Source organism: Mesoplodon densirostris, chromosome 4, assembly GCF_025265405.1.
Source record: "Mesoplodon densirostris isolate mMesDen1 chromosome 4, mMesDen1 primary haplotype, whole genome shotgun sequence".
Lineage (NCBI taxonomy): Eukaryota > Metazoa > Chordata > Mammalia > Artiodactyla > Ziphiidae > Mesoplodon > Mesoplodon densirostris.
The window spans coordinates 87,746,886-87,764,035 of NC_082664.1; the positions used below are offsets into that span (position 1 = coordinate 87,746,886).

The 17,150-nt window shown below is 37.3% G+C and overlaps 1 protein-coding gene across 2 annotated transcripts in view; it reads left to right on the forward strand.

The window, feature by feature from the left end:
- The window catches only part of SNAP23 (synaptosome associated protein 23), a 33,750-nt gene that overhangs the window by 12,478 nt on the left and 4,122 nt on the right, over nucleotides 1-17,150 (forward strand). For both annotated transcript variants that reach the window (XM_060096690.1, XM_060096691.1), the window contains exons 2-5: nucleotides 5,929-6,030; nucleotides 6,813-6,854; nucleotides 7,271-7,319; nucleotides 8,069-8,186. In XM_060096690.1, coding sequence (XP_059952673.1) covers nucleotides 5,974-6,030; nucleotides 6,813-6,854; nucleotides 7,271-7,319; nucleotides 8,069-8,186 — 266 coding nt within the window. In that variant the 5' untranslated portion in view covers nucleotides 5,929-5,973. The remainder of the gene's footprint in view (nucleotides 1-5,928; nucleotides 6,031-6,812; nucleotides 6,855-7,270; nucleotides 7,320-8,068; nucleotides 8,187-17,150) is intronic.

Sequence of the window (17,150 nt, forward strand, 5' to 3'; positions counted from 1 at the left end):
TGGACCTGCTTCCCCTGCAGTGGAAGTGTGGAGTCTTAACCACTGGACCACCAGGGAAGTCCCAACTTCGAATTATTTTAAAGCAAATCCTACAGACTTCCATTTATTTATTAATTAATTTATGTATTTATTTTTGGTTGTGCCAGGTCTTAGATGCAGCCAGCAGGCTCCTTAGTTGCGGCATGCGAACTCTTAGTTGTGGCATGCATGTGGGATCTAGTTCCCTGACCAGGGATCAAACCCGGGCCCCCTGCATTGGGAGGGTGGAGTCTTAACTTCTGTGCCAACTGGGAAGTCCCAGACTTTCATTTAAATGGCTTCTCATTTCATAACATTTTCTTTGAATCCCTGACGGTGCTGAATGTCAGTAGAAAAGTTAGAGAACAAGAATACACTGGAGGTGAGGGGCTATGACAGAAGATTGACTGTACTCCAGGATGGAGCTGTTGTAAGTTCTCAGTTACAGCTATGTTCTCTGCTTCTTTATGGGATCCTCTTTTATCCACTTCTTAGTATTTTGCCATGAAAGTACTAAGAACTTATTCAGACTCCATTAGAACCCACTCCTGCCACATCATGTGAAGTATGTTTCCCAGCCAAACCATAGCAAGGGCCTTTTCTCTAAACAACTTTTAGCAGTTTAGGACAGATTTTTCCACTGTATTATTTCTATACTTTTATGGTTGGGGTGGGTGATCATCAATTAGTGGATAGAAATGTTTCCACAGATTTACACTTACTGTGAATATGTGCCAACTGGAAAATCTGTCTCAGGAAAGGCTAAGAATTGATATTATGCTTATGAATTAGGGTCTAGAATTTATTCCTTGTCCTTGTTTTCTCCAATCTTATAAATCTCTTTTCTTCGTTGACATAAACTATCATATTTTACAATAAAAATAAATGTATGAAATTTAAAAGTAGTACATTGCAAACTATTTGGAAAATTGGAAAAAGAAGAAAAATCACTCTTAATTCTACTATACCACAACAGCCATTGGTTATATTTTGATGATTCCCTTCCAGACTTTTTTCTGCCCATATTTTAACCCTCTGGTAATTATAGCACATATCTGATTTTTTTTAAAGTCTCCTTTGTTCACTGTATAATATACTAACCTTCATAACCTGAGCCCTTTTGTGGTTGCCGGCTTTAGCCAGAAAAAAAGAATCATTTAAGGGCAGTCTTTAATTTTTTAGACATGCAAAGTTATATATATTTGTCTAGATAAGTATCTGTCAACCGGAAACTTGGTTTAGTTCTCCATCTTGATGGATTTTTTTTTTTTGATAACAAGCAGTGAAGTTTAATTAACCAGTACTGAGAGGTAACCTTCATGGACCAACATCACTTCCATGAGCTGATTGATTAAGTGGGAGAACCACAGGCCTCATGACTGGCATGAAAATAGTATAGCCTATACAGTATCATCAACTTTAATATTCAAATTTAGTCTTCAGATGGAACAGTTAATATTTAGTAGTGATTATTTTCAGTTGCATTTACATTGATATCACTCATATTTAACATTGTTACTTTACTTTTGTTTTGCCTACTATTTCTCCTTCCCTAATGGTATTGAAATAATGGCTAACACTTGAATACCAGCTATGCTTCAGGCACTGTGCTAAGCACTTTGTATGGATCATCTTTTTTAATCTTCACCAGAAAAGCCTTTGAAATAGATCTGTTATCTCTTATCTTACAAATGCAGACTCTGAACTTTAGTGGGGATAGGTAGCTTGCCCAGGGTCACACAACAAATACATTTTTGGGGCCAGAATTTGGATGCTGGAGCTCCCACTACTCACCACTGTGCTAGCCTGCTCTGAACAGAAGTTTCTACTTGTTGTAAATACTTTAGTTACCATGAAAGTCTAATCAAAATATGCCAAAGAGAATTGCACATTTTATCAAACTGCTAAAGAGTACAGTAATAACTGTATGAGTGTAACTGATAGAGCAACTTACATTGTGATTATGTTTTAAGAGAAGGAATAGGCAGGAAACTAATGGTAGAATATTTTAATGCAAAAATCCTTGCCTTCCTGTATAAACTGAGTTAATACTTTATAAAATCATTCTTATATTGGTCTTGTCAGGAATCAGTGATTTAAAGTGCTATTTCTTCATTACTTCCTGAGTATCCCTCCATTTTTATCAATGAAGACATGTGGCTCTCCTGTTGATTAAGTTCTGAGTCCTTTTTACTTTGTATTCCTTCTTCCCAGTAGTATTATTTTCATTTTCTAAATTAATTTAGATATTTTTCAGGTTCTAAATTATTATAAAACAGATGAAGGCCATGATTACTCTGGTCTTTCTAGTTCTTCCTTCGGTTTAACCATCTTTGAGTCTGTGGAAGAGATAAGATTTCATGGTATTACTATAGAAAGTATCTGAAATTTTGAAATGAGCCATCAAGTAGAGAGCTTAGCCTATATTCTTATATTCAACAGTTCTCATATCTTATTAAGGGGCGGTACATCCAACAGTAAGACCATTTACCAGACCATGAGCTAGCCTTGGTTTCAGAGTTGATCCAGCCTTGAATAATAAATCTGCTCTTTACTCAGTCACCTTGGGCAAATTACTTACTTAAACTGAGCCTTAGTTTCCCCACCTATAAAGTGGTATAACAGACATAATGACATATATAAATAACTTAGATGGTTATATGATACATAGTACATGCTCAGTGAACATTTCTTCCTCCCCTGTCCCCCCAAGGTTTATAATAGAAAAGAAATTAAGAAAGATAACTAGGAGTCTGCTAGTAAGCCCAAAGGAACCATAGTAAGGGAAATAAGGTGTAAAAGCACTGAGAAAAATCTTGCATTTTCATCTCCAAGTCACACATATAGCGTAAGTTCCCAGGAGCACTGGGAAAATGACACAGATATTTAATCTATTGGGTTATACCTAAGAAAAGTAAGTTTAATGGGATCTTTGTGTCAAATGATGTTTCATTTTTCCTTCCCCTCCCCCTTCTCTAATTCTCTTTACTCTACCATTCTGGATAGCCTTTCCTGACTCCATGAGAAAAATTTCTGGAGATAATAAATATGAGTAAAGCTATATAGCTAGTTCTAGCTTGCACCCTGCCTGACACTTCTGGGCAGTTTAGTAAAGGCTAAAAGAGCCTAGGGAGTATTATTCTTTGTCTCTCTTTGGCCTTCCCCTTACAATTCTGCTTTGTCTCACTTACTCCCATTTACTATAATCATGTGCTCAACATCCTCAAAAATCCAGAGTAGAGAAGTCTTGGGCAGCTCTGTCCTGGTACCAGCACGCCAAACATGTGAGAACTTTACAGAAGTCTGTTTCTTGTTTTGTGTGTCATCTGCTCAGGGAGGACAAAAAAGAAGTACTAGGCAGCAGCACTTCGAGTTCACTTAAAAGGTGTGTCCTAAAAAATGGCACCACTGCTATGCCAGGAGTGACTCTTCACATCTGCTTCCCAGCTATATCTGCCTTTTTTTTTTTAATCTGCCTTTTTGATAATTAAAGGCAAGGACTCTTGGAATCTTTAAGTTTGACAGAGGTGAGTTTTACATTCAAGCCTCTCTTTGAACTTACATAAGTTTTGCTCATATTTACTAGGAGAATAACAAATATTGACTTGTAATTGGCAAGAGTCACTTCTAGGAGTAGAATTACAAAATTATACAATTTGAGAGATCTGAGCTTCCTTACTCCCAAAATATCTTCCTACCCATAGTATACTATATCGGAAAACCTAATTGAGATGTCATTTCCAGGTAGTAACTGATTAGTGTGTATTGCTTTTCTTAACACTTTCTGCTCTGTGGGGCATTTAGGAGTTTCATGTGAGAGGGATAGATAACTTTGGAGCATACCGCCTAGGAAGGACAGGCTTTGAAAGGTACCTTGTGTGGGAAAGCACGAGACTGCCTGGGCAGGCAGATGGAGATATTATAGAAAGGAAAAGCGTACAAAAACGGTGGGAGGGTACAAAGCAACTTCCTTTTCTTTTTATAATTACAACTATGAAAGATTGACAGAAGAGAAACTGTAGCATAATCATATGTGTGACTAAAGCTAAAGTCTCCTAAAGAATTAGCAAGGTAATAAAGCATGTGGTTCTGTTTATGCTTATATCTACTGAATGATCAGTTCTTAATTTAAGAGAGACCTTTATATCTTGATTATGTATCTTAGTATATGAACCTTTTGGCAGAGCCACAGTCCTACTATGGCATACAAGCTATGAGATTAAATTTGCAACTTTTAATTTAATAATTTTAATAACAGTAGTTTTGTGAGCATTAATGTCTTTAATCAAGGCTCAAAATCTTAATTAAATCCTGAAATGGTTAGCAATGACAGTAGAATTATAAACAAGGCTCTAAATGTAATGCCTTCCTGTCCTAGGAATGGGATATTGCCGCTTTTTGTTTAGATGGTTCTAATAAAAGTGTTGGTTAGCTACGGATGTGACTAAAAAGATCTGTATGTGACCAGCAGGCCATTCTAAATTGTACACATGTAATGGCAACTTTTGGTTTGTGGTTCTAGTGTTTACTTGAAGGCTTTGCGCTACTATTACATGTAGCTTTGTTTCTTAAGATCCACTTAAATGAGCGTACATCTTGTTTTTCTACTTCTTTGTTCATTCAGCACACATTTATTGGGGTACGAACTGTCAGATCCTGTTAGGTGTTAGAGGTACAAAGATAAAATAAAATCCTTTCCCTCCAAGTGTTCAGTACTAAGAAGTTAACAAAGTTCCCTGCTCGTCAGTGAGTGTACTCCATGGCAGGATTTCTCAACCTGAGCACTTTGACATTTTGGGCCAGATAATTCTTGTTGTGGGACAGTCACAAGGAGCATTATAGGAGGTTTAGCAGTATCCCTGGCCTCTACCAACTAGATGCCAGTAACGTTACTCCTCCTTACCCCCGCCCAACTCCTGGCAATCAAAAAATTCTCCAGACATTGCCACATGTCCCCTGGGGATAAATCCAGAATGTGAACCACACTTTTATATGTGTCATTGACAAAGGGCTTTGGTAAAATTGGTTTTCAAATTTTTAATAACAAAGCTAGCAAATGTAATAAAAAGAAAACAACCTAGGTATGTCACACAGTGCTTATTACTCCACATGACTACTCAAAGAAGAATACTATACAACAGTGTATCGCTGTTAATATTAGAGGGCAGAACTCTTGGAATTTTCACCTATTAAATGTTTTATGTTTCAGTTTGAATGTCTGTGAGATCACTTCCTGAGTTACTATGAGTTACTAAGTTACTAAGTATAGAAGAATAATTATACAGTTTCTTAGGGACTTCACTAAAATAACAGACCATACAGTAATTGGAAAGGGAGAGTCTACTCTTAATAAAAACTAGGTCTTTTCTGAGCCCTTTGTATCAACATTATCCTTTTCTTGTTAAGAATGAAAGTATTTCATTTTTTCCAATGAGTAGCCTGGACAACTGACACATTTTTAGAATGTTTCCTGTGCTCTGCAGGCACACGACTTTGAATTTGTTACTTTACTAATGGAACACTACCTAACTTCGACTTCTTCACCTTATTGCTTTTCCATAAAGAACATTGTACAACCAGGAATTCATTTTAATAGTTTCTTGAAGCTTGTCTTCTAGTAATGCCTTCCTTCTCAAAGTAGAAGGACCACTTTCCTATTAGAAACAGTGCTTCACTGGAAGTCCTGAAACCTGAGTTTTAGTTTCACCTCTGGTAATAACTAGCGTTTAAGCATTTACTTACCATCTCTCAGCCTTAATTTCTTCACCTGAAATATAGATAGATAGATAGACAGATAAATAGATAGGGATAAAGATAGGCTATTTTACCATGTTTTCCAAGTATCCTAAATTCCATAAATATACACTCTTTGCTCAAACAAACTTGTTTTTTGTGTCCTTATTCTTACAGGATATCCACATTTCAGTTTCTCCACCTATCAAGTTTTAATTCATCATGGATAATCTGTCAGCAGAAGAAATTCAGCTGAGGGCTAACCAGGTTACTGATGAGGTAAAGGTTTTACTTGGAATAAGTAATTAATTCTCTTTCAGTTTTCACAGTGGAAGGATGAGAGGGCTTTCTTAGAAGACCATTTTGGCTTCTTCCTAGTCTCTTTATATCAAAGAATGCATTTGCTCTAGAGCACCGTTACTAGCTCCTTATTTTTTCAACTCATCAAAAAGCTAAAAAAGTGAAAACAATTTGTATGAATTTTTTTTTTTTTTAGTCATTACTGAACAGTTACTTACAACAAAGATATTCTAGATTTGAGGAATTCTGACATTTAATTTTAATAGAATTTTCTAATATCTGTGTAATATACCTAGATTTCTGCTTACATTAATTTTTTTATAAATTCCATTAACTTCACCTTCCAAATTTTCTCTTAAGGACCATCTGGTAGGAAGAAAATAACCAAATTATAGTAATAAGCTTTCTTTTTTTGTTTTAAAGGGAGAGGTGGATGGGCTGGCAATCTTTTTTTTTTTTTTTTTTTTTTTTGCTGTACACGGGCCTCTCACCGCTGTGGCCTCTTCCGTTGCGGAGCACAGGCCCAGTGGCCATGGCTCACGGGCCCAGCCGCTCCACGGCATGTGGGATCTTCCCGGACCGGGGCACGAACCCGCGTCCCCTGCATCGGCAGGCGGACTCTCAACCACTGCGCCACCAGGGAAGCCCTGGGCTGGCAATCTTTAAAAACAGAGTAGCATTATGAATATGGCCTGTGTTCAGATTTTGGGCAGGGGGTGTGGATTGTTGTAGAATGCTGAAACTCTTGTGTTTTTTCCTAGTCTCTGGAAAGTACAAGGAGAATCCTGGGTTTAGCCATTGAGGTAAGAAAGTGTTTAATCATCAAGTTAAGTATAGAAACTGTATAGAAGGGATTCTGATAGCACAGGCTGGAATTACTGTTAAGAATCAGAAGGGTATTGTATCAATAAGCTTTATTATTTGAAACCAGCAATTGCTGAAATTGTCAAACCATGCAGTAATGGGCCTTTTATGTTTTTCTAATTGACAGTATTGGAATATGACAGGGAAGACAATTCACCATGAGTCTGTGACTTATTTTGGGGGGTTAATATGTTAAAGTGTGTTGGTTTGGGGAGATTAGTTTCCTCAGTAGCTCTAGTCCTCTGAGAAACTTAAGTTTCTAATGATTCTCTCTTGCTGTTTTTCAGACCTTGTAGGTTCTGTTTCTGTTTTGTTTTTATTTTGCTGTGCTCTCAGCGTTTTTCCCTTCTTTTAGTCTCAGGATGCAGGAATCAAGACTATCACTACGCTGGATGAACAAGGGGGTGAGTTGCAGTCATTGGCAGAAATTCTTGATTTGATTTAGGATGCCAGAAAGCCTTTTCAAATCAGCCATGTATAAAATTAATTAAGCCTTTGGGAGTACCTTCCCTTTGCAAGGTAAGAGTGATATTTTACTTCTTTTCTGCTGATTTGAATTATATCATGTTTGTTGCCTATTTGAGGTGGGGGCCACAATACCCCATTGTATACCAAGTATTTATTATGTAGCAGGGCTTATTGTGTGTATTGGTCATATGTGAACTAGACATTATGATATTTTTGCATCATTTTCAGAAATCAAGTTAAGTCCTTAAATAGGTCAGATTCAGGCAGGCTTGGAAACATTCTGTTTGATTTGGCCCTGAGCAATCTGGTCTAGTTTTTATTAATCGTATGACAGCCTTCAGGTTTTGAGCCTATCCAATAATAGAAATGCTGGGGATCTGGTCTAGTCAAAGTATACTTAATTTGGTTGCAGAAGTGATCTCTAAACCAATCCTCACATGCTCCTATTATACAAATTTCTTTAGAACAAATCTTTCCACAGTCAGAGGCCAGGTGCCCCAGGATCAGTATGTGAAAGACTATTTTCATTCTGGACAGTCTGTAATACCATCTGGCCCTGATACAGTCACTGTGATGGGTTATTGGTGGATTCGAGGTTAAAGTTTTTGCTGTTCCATCATAATGGCGTTTTCTGGTTGGCACCATGAATGTAACACAAAATGTAACTTCCACAACTTATTCTTAGAACAACTAAAACGCGTAGAAGAAGGCATGGACCAAATAAACAAAGACATGAGAGAAGCAGAGAAGACTTTAACAGAACTAAACAAGTGCTGTGGCCTTTGTGTATGCCCCTGTAATAGGTGAGTTGATAAATCAAGACCTTTTTCAAATAAATCTAAAGTGAGAGCACACCCCTCCCCACCTCCCAATAAGTATGACAGGGCCTAAATAAGGAACTTTGTTAGATCAACTGAAGCTGTTTCTCCTTCAGTCAGATCAAACTTTTTGTATAAATGGGCATGTTCACTGCAAACCATCGCTTAAATTTGATCAATCTTTCGATCAAGTCCCAATTTCATTTTTTAATAATACAAGAAAAGGTTAGGAAATATACATCTGGGTAATACAGAGTGGGATAGAATTAGTGTCTTTTCCTTTCAAATAAGAATTAACAAAATATATGTTCTGTGGTAGGCACATGAGGGAAGGTCAAGGGAATAAAAGACTTGGATCCTGGCTTCAAAAGACTTACCATGTGGTTGGGTATATGAGAAAGAATAGCAAAAAGTAAGAACTATATAAATCTAGTGCTAGATCATGTGATATCAACTGAGGCTAAAGGTATAGAACTGATAAAGGTTGGTTTGGAGACCATCTTATAGGAGAGATAGGACTTGAGTTGGGCTCTGAATGATTAGAAAGATCTGGATGGACATGAAAGAAGTGGGAAGACATTTCCTGTGGAAGATTTAATTTAAATAAAGATTACAGAGGAGCTTGACTTAACTGTACTACATGATTCATATAGATGAGAAGTGGAAAATAATACATAAGTAGACAATAGAGGAACTTTGAATGCCAGCCTAAGGGGTTGATTGATTGGAGTGGAGTATATAACCGCACACCAAGAGACCAGTTAGGAACCTTTTGTAAACTAGGCCTGTGGGGTATAACTTTATCATCAAGATTAGAGAGAAAAATGTAAGTGAAAAAAATTCACTTTAAATCAACTGATTGTATATCAAACATGAGGAAGGAAACATCAAAGAAGACTCTGAAGATTTGAAGCCTCTAGTAAACTAGGAGATGAAAAGTCTTCAAATTATTTGTGTATAGTGTATGAGATTAAACTTGACAGAAAGGAATTCATTCTTTTTAGTGACTTTATTATTTTTTTTTTTTTTTTTTTTTTTTTTTTTTTTTTTTTGCGGTATGCGGGCCTCTCACTGCCGTGGCCTCTCCCGTTGCGGAGCACAGGCTCCGGACGCGCAGGCCCAGCGGCCATGGCTCACGGGCCCAGCCGCTCCGCGGCACATGGGATCCTCCCAGACCGGGGCACGAACCCGCATCCCCTGCATCGGCAGGCAGACTCTCAACCACTGCGCCACCAGGGAGGCCCGTGACTTTATTATTAACATTTAAATTCTCTACTTAATCTTGGGTAAAACAAACTCCATGGTGTTGACAAAAGTACATGTATTCAGACAAAGATGAGGAGTCATTAACAAAGCAACTTTGAACTTTACCTTTGGCTGAAATGACATTGTCTGGAGGTTGAATGACTATCCTTTCTGCTGAGAGTATTCATTTTTAAAGAGCTTTGTAAGCATTACTGCTTCCATCCAGTTGTCTCAGCTGGTGTGGTAAACCAAAAATGAGATACGAAGGTTTACAGACTCTCAGCATTTTTTTACTCCACAAAGTAGTTAGGAATGGAGGGGGTTTTGCTCTGTCATGATTTCAGATAAGTGTTTTCATGTGACAACATTCTCTGTGCCATTTCTACTGGAGAAAATAGAGTTAAATTACTTGTTGGTCAACTTTAGTGTTTGTTTTGGTCATAAGACGCTAAGAAGGACAAGTCTGTTGACCTGTTTAGACCTTGGTTGACTCTCCAAAAGTGCGTATTTTAATAACTATGACCTGCAAATCAGGGTTTAGAAGATTACTTTCAGCAAACAAGTTAGAAATGCACAGATTTTTTTAAAATCTAAACTCTTTTTTTAACTATGTTTTACAAACTTACTTGCACTTTTCTCCTATGTTCTATGCACCCTCTTGGAAGAGTTCAGGGGAAAAAAGTAAATGAACTTCATTGAGATACATATTAAGAGAAGAGCAAGGAAGAGGAAGTCCTCCCTAGAACCTAGAGCAAATTATCTCTGATGAGTAGGAAGAGCAGTGAATAAGGTGGTCTGATATCATAGAAAGTGGGAAATGGAGCTACATAAGTATTAATTTTATTTTTCTTTGTGTACCCAGACAGGCATAGGCAGGGTTTTCTTGGACAGTCTGAGAGAGAAGGTAGAGTATGGTCCTGAAGCGGTCTGTCGTCAGCCTCTAACCTCAGCAGAGCCCTTTCCTAGTGGGTCAAGAGAAGAAAGAACTTCTTAACAGTTGGAATCAAGGGGCTCCTATAACAGAACACTTGTTCTCTGAAGAGGAGAGAGTAGTGTTTCACTTTACAGATTCTGATTTTAATTGCCTCCCTTCCATCCATCTCTCCTTTACACCATTGAGTCCTTGCCCTCTATGGTATCTCTTGTCCTCAGCTTTATCTATTTTCATTCCTGCCAGGGGCGTGATCTTTCTAAGCTTAATCTGCTAATCTGTGTTTCAGTTAGGCTTATCATATAAATAGCCATAACATGAGCTTCTCAAAGGTAGAGACGGTATCTTAGTCTTCTGTATAAAGCTAGTACTAATTCTGGTACTAGCAATAACAACTCAGGTCCACAGTCTCTTATCTGCCATTTAGAAATCTAAAAAACTCTGCAAGCCAAAGGTTTGTTTTTTTCGGAATGTAGTGCCACAATTTATTAATTAGGCTACAAGATGTAACCTGAACTGAAGCTATTTAATAGTCTTTATTACACTTAGCATAAATGTTAATCTGTTTCACTGCAGAAATATTGATGTATGTGATTGTGTCGTACTGCTCAATGTGTCTCACATCCAAAGGTTTGCATGAGAGTTGTGAGCCTGTATATTAATTTAGGCTCTTACTATCCTGAGCACTTTAAATGTAATCCTTACAATACCCTTAATATGAGATAGTTCCTCTTATTATCACCATTTTACATATGGGGAAACAGGCATAAGGAGGCTACACTAACAAGTGGAAGAGCTGAGATTCAAAACCAGGCAGAGCCCGAGTTTTTAACTGTATGCTACATTGCTTGACTGGCAAGAAGAGAATGAACCTTTTTGTTGTTGCTTTTGTTAGATGTATTACTATATAGAAAATGTCTTGAGTAGATTTGTTCTTTGAGATTTCTTTTTTTAGTAGTATTCATTAAAGCCATATCAGCAGATCTTTTTCTAATAAGACATGAAAATAGCTTCACTTAACAGAACCCTATACTAGAAGTGAATTTTAATTTTAGCTAATTCTTTTTAAAGGACTACTAGAATTTGAAAACAGACTACCAGGATTAAACTTTAAAATTGTGAATAAATGTCATTCTTTTAGCTTGCTACTATTTGAATCCTAAAAGCAAAATAGAACAGATCCTTATTAAAAATCCTATATCTTTGTCAGTAACTTTGGAGTTTTTTTGTTTTGTTTTGTTTTGTTGTTTCGGCCGCGTCACACTGCTTGCGGGATCTTAGTTCCCTACCAGAGATCGAACCCAGGCCCCCCGGCAGTGAAAGCGCCGAGTCCTAACCACTGGACCGCCAGGGAAGTCCCTTTGTCAGTAACTTTGATAAGTCGTAATTCTAATTAACGAGTTTAAAAAGAGGCAGGTTTAAAATGGGAAGTCTCAGAATAGTAAACTGCCTGATGTCCCAGTTTAACCATTGTCAGACAAAGTATTCCTCTGTCTTAACCTGCCTCTCTTCATTCTGTGCTTAAAATGTCAAACATATTGGCACGTAGTTTGAAGACAGGTTGGTATTTCTGGACCACTTACTAGAGAAGTTGAAAATTGGTACTACAGGTTTTATACTATTGAATCTTATGTCATATTAAGATGTAAATATTCAACTCTGATTAGTTAAAATAAATATTGAATTACTGTATTTTAGTCAACATTTGAGTGCTTCCTCCATCCTACTCACTGGAGATACAAAGTATTTGTCTTCTCTTCATGTTAATTTTCATAATTTTAGGACAGAATATCATCATTCAGACATTCTTAGGAAAAACGAAGTATGCTCTGGTTTAAATAGTTTTCATGTTTTTCTTTTTATCTAGATTCTCAGATGTTGGTTGTTTCTATGAAACCAGGCAGGAATTTAAATGCATTATGCTTTGAAAACTAAACCTGTTTCTGTTCTGTTTGATTGGCATTCACTGTTTTCTGAATTTCATTCTCTCACCTAATCTCTTCCTTTCTAATATGCTTACTAAAAATGAAGATTTAACATCAGAAGCTGAGCTCAGTAACTGATCAAAGGGAACTTTAAGATGCAGTCTTGTGGCGCAATTTGGGCTGTTAACCTGCTGTCTAAAGGTGATGCTTCAAATGGCTTTTCTGTGCATGTGCATGGATCTTGTGAATGGTAGAGACTCTTAAAAGCTGTGCTGTGGTGTGTAATGTAAAGTGAATTTGTTCTTGATGAGTGCTGTCTGCCAGAAGATGGATTGACGAAAGGATCTTAATTTATAATACCACCCTTTGACTAATGGCTCTGATACTAAGTTTTTGCTAAAAAACATTTAAGATTATAAAAGTAAAAACACCCCTAAAGTTTCCTAAGAAGTTTTAAATAGGTTGATCTTTGTAGAGAATTGCTGCATTCTAGTTCTGATCAAAGGTAAGGGAATTCAGGCTAAATACATAGACTTTGTTTTCAGCTTCCTTTCTTCTGTTAAGTTTTCCTACTCCTTTCTGGTTCCAGAATTAATATTTCTTCTATTGAAATATTGCTTCTAATGATTTTGGATTCCCCATGATTTAGGCCACTACCAAATTGAGGAATTAATTGCCAATGTAAGTCATCTTAAATGCCATTTGGAACAAGGTGGGATATAAATTTAAAATGTTGCCATATCTAGTTATCTCCTTTTTTTAAATAAGGGTTTACCCTCTTTATATATATTATCATCTGTTCCATAATACCTATTATGTCATGTGTTAGCTTGCTGTGGTTTCGTATTGAATTAATGCAGAGCTAACTAAACTTAATTTTTTTATGGAAGTTAACCCTCTAGTCAGCCTACTGTTCATTATAATGTTTGACTCCTTAATTTTGGATCTTTATGGGGACTATGAATACCGTGGTTAAATGTTAGAAAATTGTTTGATTTCTACCCTTTGTTTCTTGCCCTTCTTTTTCTTCTTTCCTGTAACCTGATCACCTCTCTCTCTCTCTCTCCCCCTCCCCGCTTGGGCTTTCTTTTTGCTATTTTATTCAGTTAGTACTAATGTTGACAACCAAAACTCAAAAAAGAAATTGTTAAAGTTACTGTGTTCATATCCTGATACTTGTTTTCTATATTTATAGCAGCTTCTTAAGGGATATTTCAAATTCTTATTTCAGACATGCCATTTTTGAATGTGATATTTATCTGAAAAAATGTAGTAGTTAAAGATTATTAAACTCTTCAAAACTGACAGTCAGGGGTAAATCTAACTTTCTAGATGGAGTTCTTAATTGCATTAAAATCTACCACAAATTTGCTTAAGCATTTTATTATGAAATCTAATTTCTTCCCAGAGGGGCTGTTAATTTTGTTATGCAGAAGAGTTCTGTTGCAAATCAGAACCATTTCTTTCTTACTGTAGACCAGAAACAACCCTGGCCTAGATGCCTTTTTATATAGCTATATTCCAACTATATTCGGCTGCTTGTAGATCTCAAAGCTAGGGAATGTTAATGGGCTATAAGAATAAACATGCCAATTGGTAATCTGTGCAATTAAAGACATGAACTTTTAGCTAAGGATCAAGTTGAGTTGAAACCAAAGAACAAAAATATTTGTCTAATGCTTTACAGAACAATTTTACATCTATTATCAACAGCCCTGTGACTTATTAAGTACTGTTATCATCTTAGTTTTACATATAAGGAAAAGATGCTCAGAGATGGAACTTTGCATAAGGTTCTGTAGCTACTGAATGACAGGTCTAGGATTGGGATTCAAGTCAATTTACTCTAAATCTTGTGGCTTAAAAAAAAAAAAACCATGTGTGTATGTTCGCTTCCTCCAGATTAATTCCTCACTGTCCCAATATATAGTAATACTAAGGTGTACTACCATAGTCATCTAAAATATTCCTTCTACAACAGATTGGAAGTCTCTTAGAACAGTGTTTCTCTTCCCTGGTTGGGCAGCTAAATGATCTATTGAATTTAAATAAAACCATAGTTACAACAGAAGATTACCAGGCTCCATCCGATAAAAATTGAAGTAGAATTTTCAGAGTGTGGCCTGAAATACACATCTGTGTATTCAGAATCATCCAGGTCACTTTGGTGCTCAGTCAAGTTTAGGAAATACTACCTTTTAAAGCACTTAAGACACTTTGAAGGAAGACAAATTAGATTAAAACCATTGTTGTTTTTATTAGACACTCAGCTGCCTGACAATGCCCTTAAAAACAGGTGTCTTTAAGGGTTTTACAACTCAGTGGGAGAAGCTCCAGGGTAACAGCATGTGGCAGGATCTTGAGCAAGCAGAAGGCATTATTACCTGGAGTAGAGGTGCTGAAAGAGACTTGGAACTATCACCAGGATGAAGATATGAAATCAACAGCATATAAAAATCACTGCTTTACAAACATGCAGAACATGTCAAAACTGCATGAAAAAGAAGTGCAGAGTTTTTTTCCCCAATCCATTTGAAAATAAATGTGACAATTCAAGTGAGCTTTTTGTACCTTTTCCCCTTGATATTGGAAGAACATCAAAGATCCAGTCATCTTAAAGGGAGAAGGGTTTGATAACCAGTCTGATTCTTTATTCATAAACTATGCTTTAATTGAACCTCATTCACAATATCATGTTAAAACAATTCGTTTGCATCGTATGCCCCTTATATCTAGTTGAAGGAAGAATTCTCGGAAGTTGAAGGAATTTCAAATATTATTTCTTAAGGTTGAGGAGGTTGGAGCATGTGTATATCCCTTGCTAGACCAAGAGCCCACAAGTCTGTCCCAACTCAGTGCTTCTGTGCTAAGACTCTCAGAAGCACAGTGTCTTATTATTTAGTGACATTAGAATTCCAGCCCTCAATCTTTGACCTGTTTTACAGTCTAACATCCTGATAAAAGCCTCACTTATCTTATATTACTTCTATTAATATTTCTGGTTAACTTTCTGATAAACTTATATGTTATTTATTTTGATTGGTTGCTATTACTCTGCTTCAGAATTTTGCCTGAGACCCATATTATTAAAAAAGAATACATGGGCCTCCCTGGTGGCGCAAGTGGTTGAGAGTCCGCCTGCTGATGCAGGGGATACGGGTTCGTGCCCCGGTCTGGGAGGATCCCATATGCCGCGGAGCGGCTGGGCCCGTGAGCCATGGCCGCTGAGCCTGCGCGTCCGGAGCCTGTGCTCCGCAACGGGAGAGGCCACAGCAGTGAGAGGCCCGCATACCGCAAAAAAAAAAAAAAAAAAAGAATACATGTAAATGGGTTTTTTACTAAACAGAAATTATTTATAAATATTCATTTAAATAATGTATATATCAGGGACTTCCCTGGTGGTCCAGTGGTAAAGAATCTGCCTTCCAGTGCAGGGGATGCGGGTTCGATCCCTGGTCAGGGAACTAAGATCCCACATGCCACGGGGCAATTAAGCGCCCATCACAACTACTGAGCTCGTGTGCCTCAACTAGAGAACCCACGTGCTGCAAACTACAGAGCCCACGCACTCTGGAACCTGAGCGCCACAACTACAGAGCCCACGTGCCCTGGAGCCTGTGCTCCACAACTAGAGAAGAGGAAACCTGCACGCCACAACTAGAGAGAAGCCCGCGCACTGCAAGGAAAGCTCCCACATGCCTCAACGAAGATCCCGTGTGTCGCAACTAAGACCCGATGCAACCAAAAATAAAAAAGTAGTACTAAATAATGTGTATCCCACCTTGTTCCAGGAAGGATTTAACATGGCTTATTAATAACTAAATAGATTGATTAATTAAACATATAGTACCCTTTCTGTAGCATTGATGATTAAGGTCTAAGATCCAATTCTAGGTTTGCCAAACATGAATCCTCACATGATCCTATTAAGAAAGGAGCCACTGCTTTCTTAAAATCTCTCCTTTGCTTTTGCGATTTCAAAACTTCCTCATTAATGTATCATGTGGAATAAATCAGAAACCAATGTTACAGCCATATACTACTTTGTTTTTTTTTTTTTTTTTCTTTTTTTTTTTTCTTTTTGCGGTATGTGGGCCTCTCACTGTTGTGGCCTCTCCCGTTGCGGAGCACAGGCTCCGGATGCGCAGGCCCAGCGGCCATGGCTCACGGGCCCAGCCGCTCCGCGGCATATGGGATCCTCCCAGACCGGGGCACGAACCCGTATCCCCTGCATCGGCAGGCGGACTCCCAACCACTTGCGCCACCAGGGAGGCCCACTACTTTGTTTTTGTTTATAGAAAAGCAAAAACTAAAATTGTGTGAGTGGAAACTTTACCTAGCCAAATAATCAGTAAGAAGAAGTTTTATTTGTGTTTTTTGTAATAGCCACTTAAAAGTCATTTTACTAGGTTCTTTTTTTTTGCCATTTATACCAGTTTAAGTAGTAAATCCCACGGTAAAATTCTGGCTTTGGCTGATTTTTAGCTATATCAGTTAATCTAAACATATGCTTCTATTTTTAAGAGACTTGGATTTAGCATCTTTTTTTTTTTAAGGTGGAACAGTAAACTCTTAAATGAAAAAGTCCTAAACCAAAGGATTTATAACTGGTACCATTGTAGCCAAGGAACCCATTCATTGCCTTTCCGTCATGATGTTTGTTTCTTAAGAAACCTTTCTTTAAAAAAATTTTTTATAATAACTTAAAAAAATTTTTTTATACAGCAGGTTCTTATTAGTTATCCATTTTAAACATAATTAGTGTATATATGTCAATCCCAATCTCCCAATTTATCACACCACCACCCCCCGAAAGAAACCTTTTTTAAAAAATTTAATGCACAATTC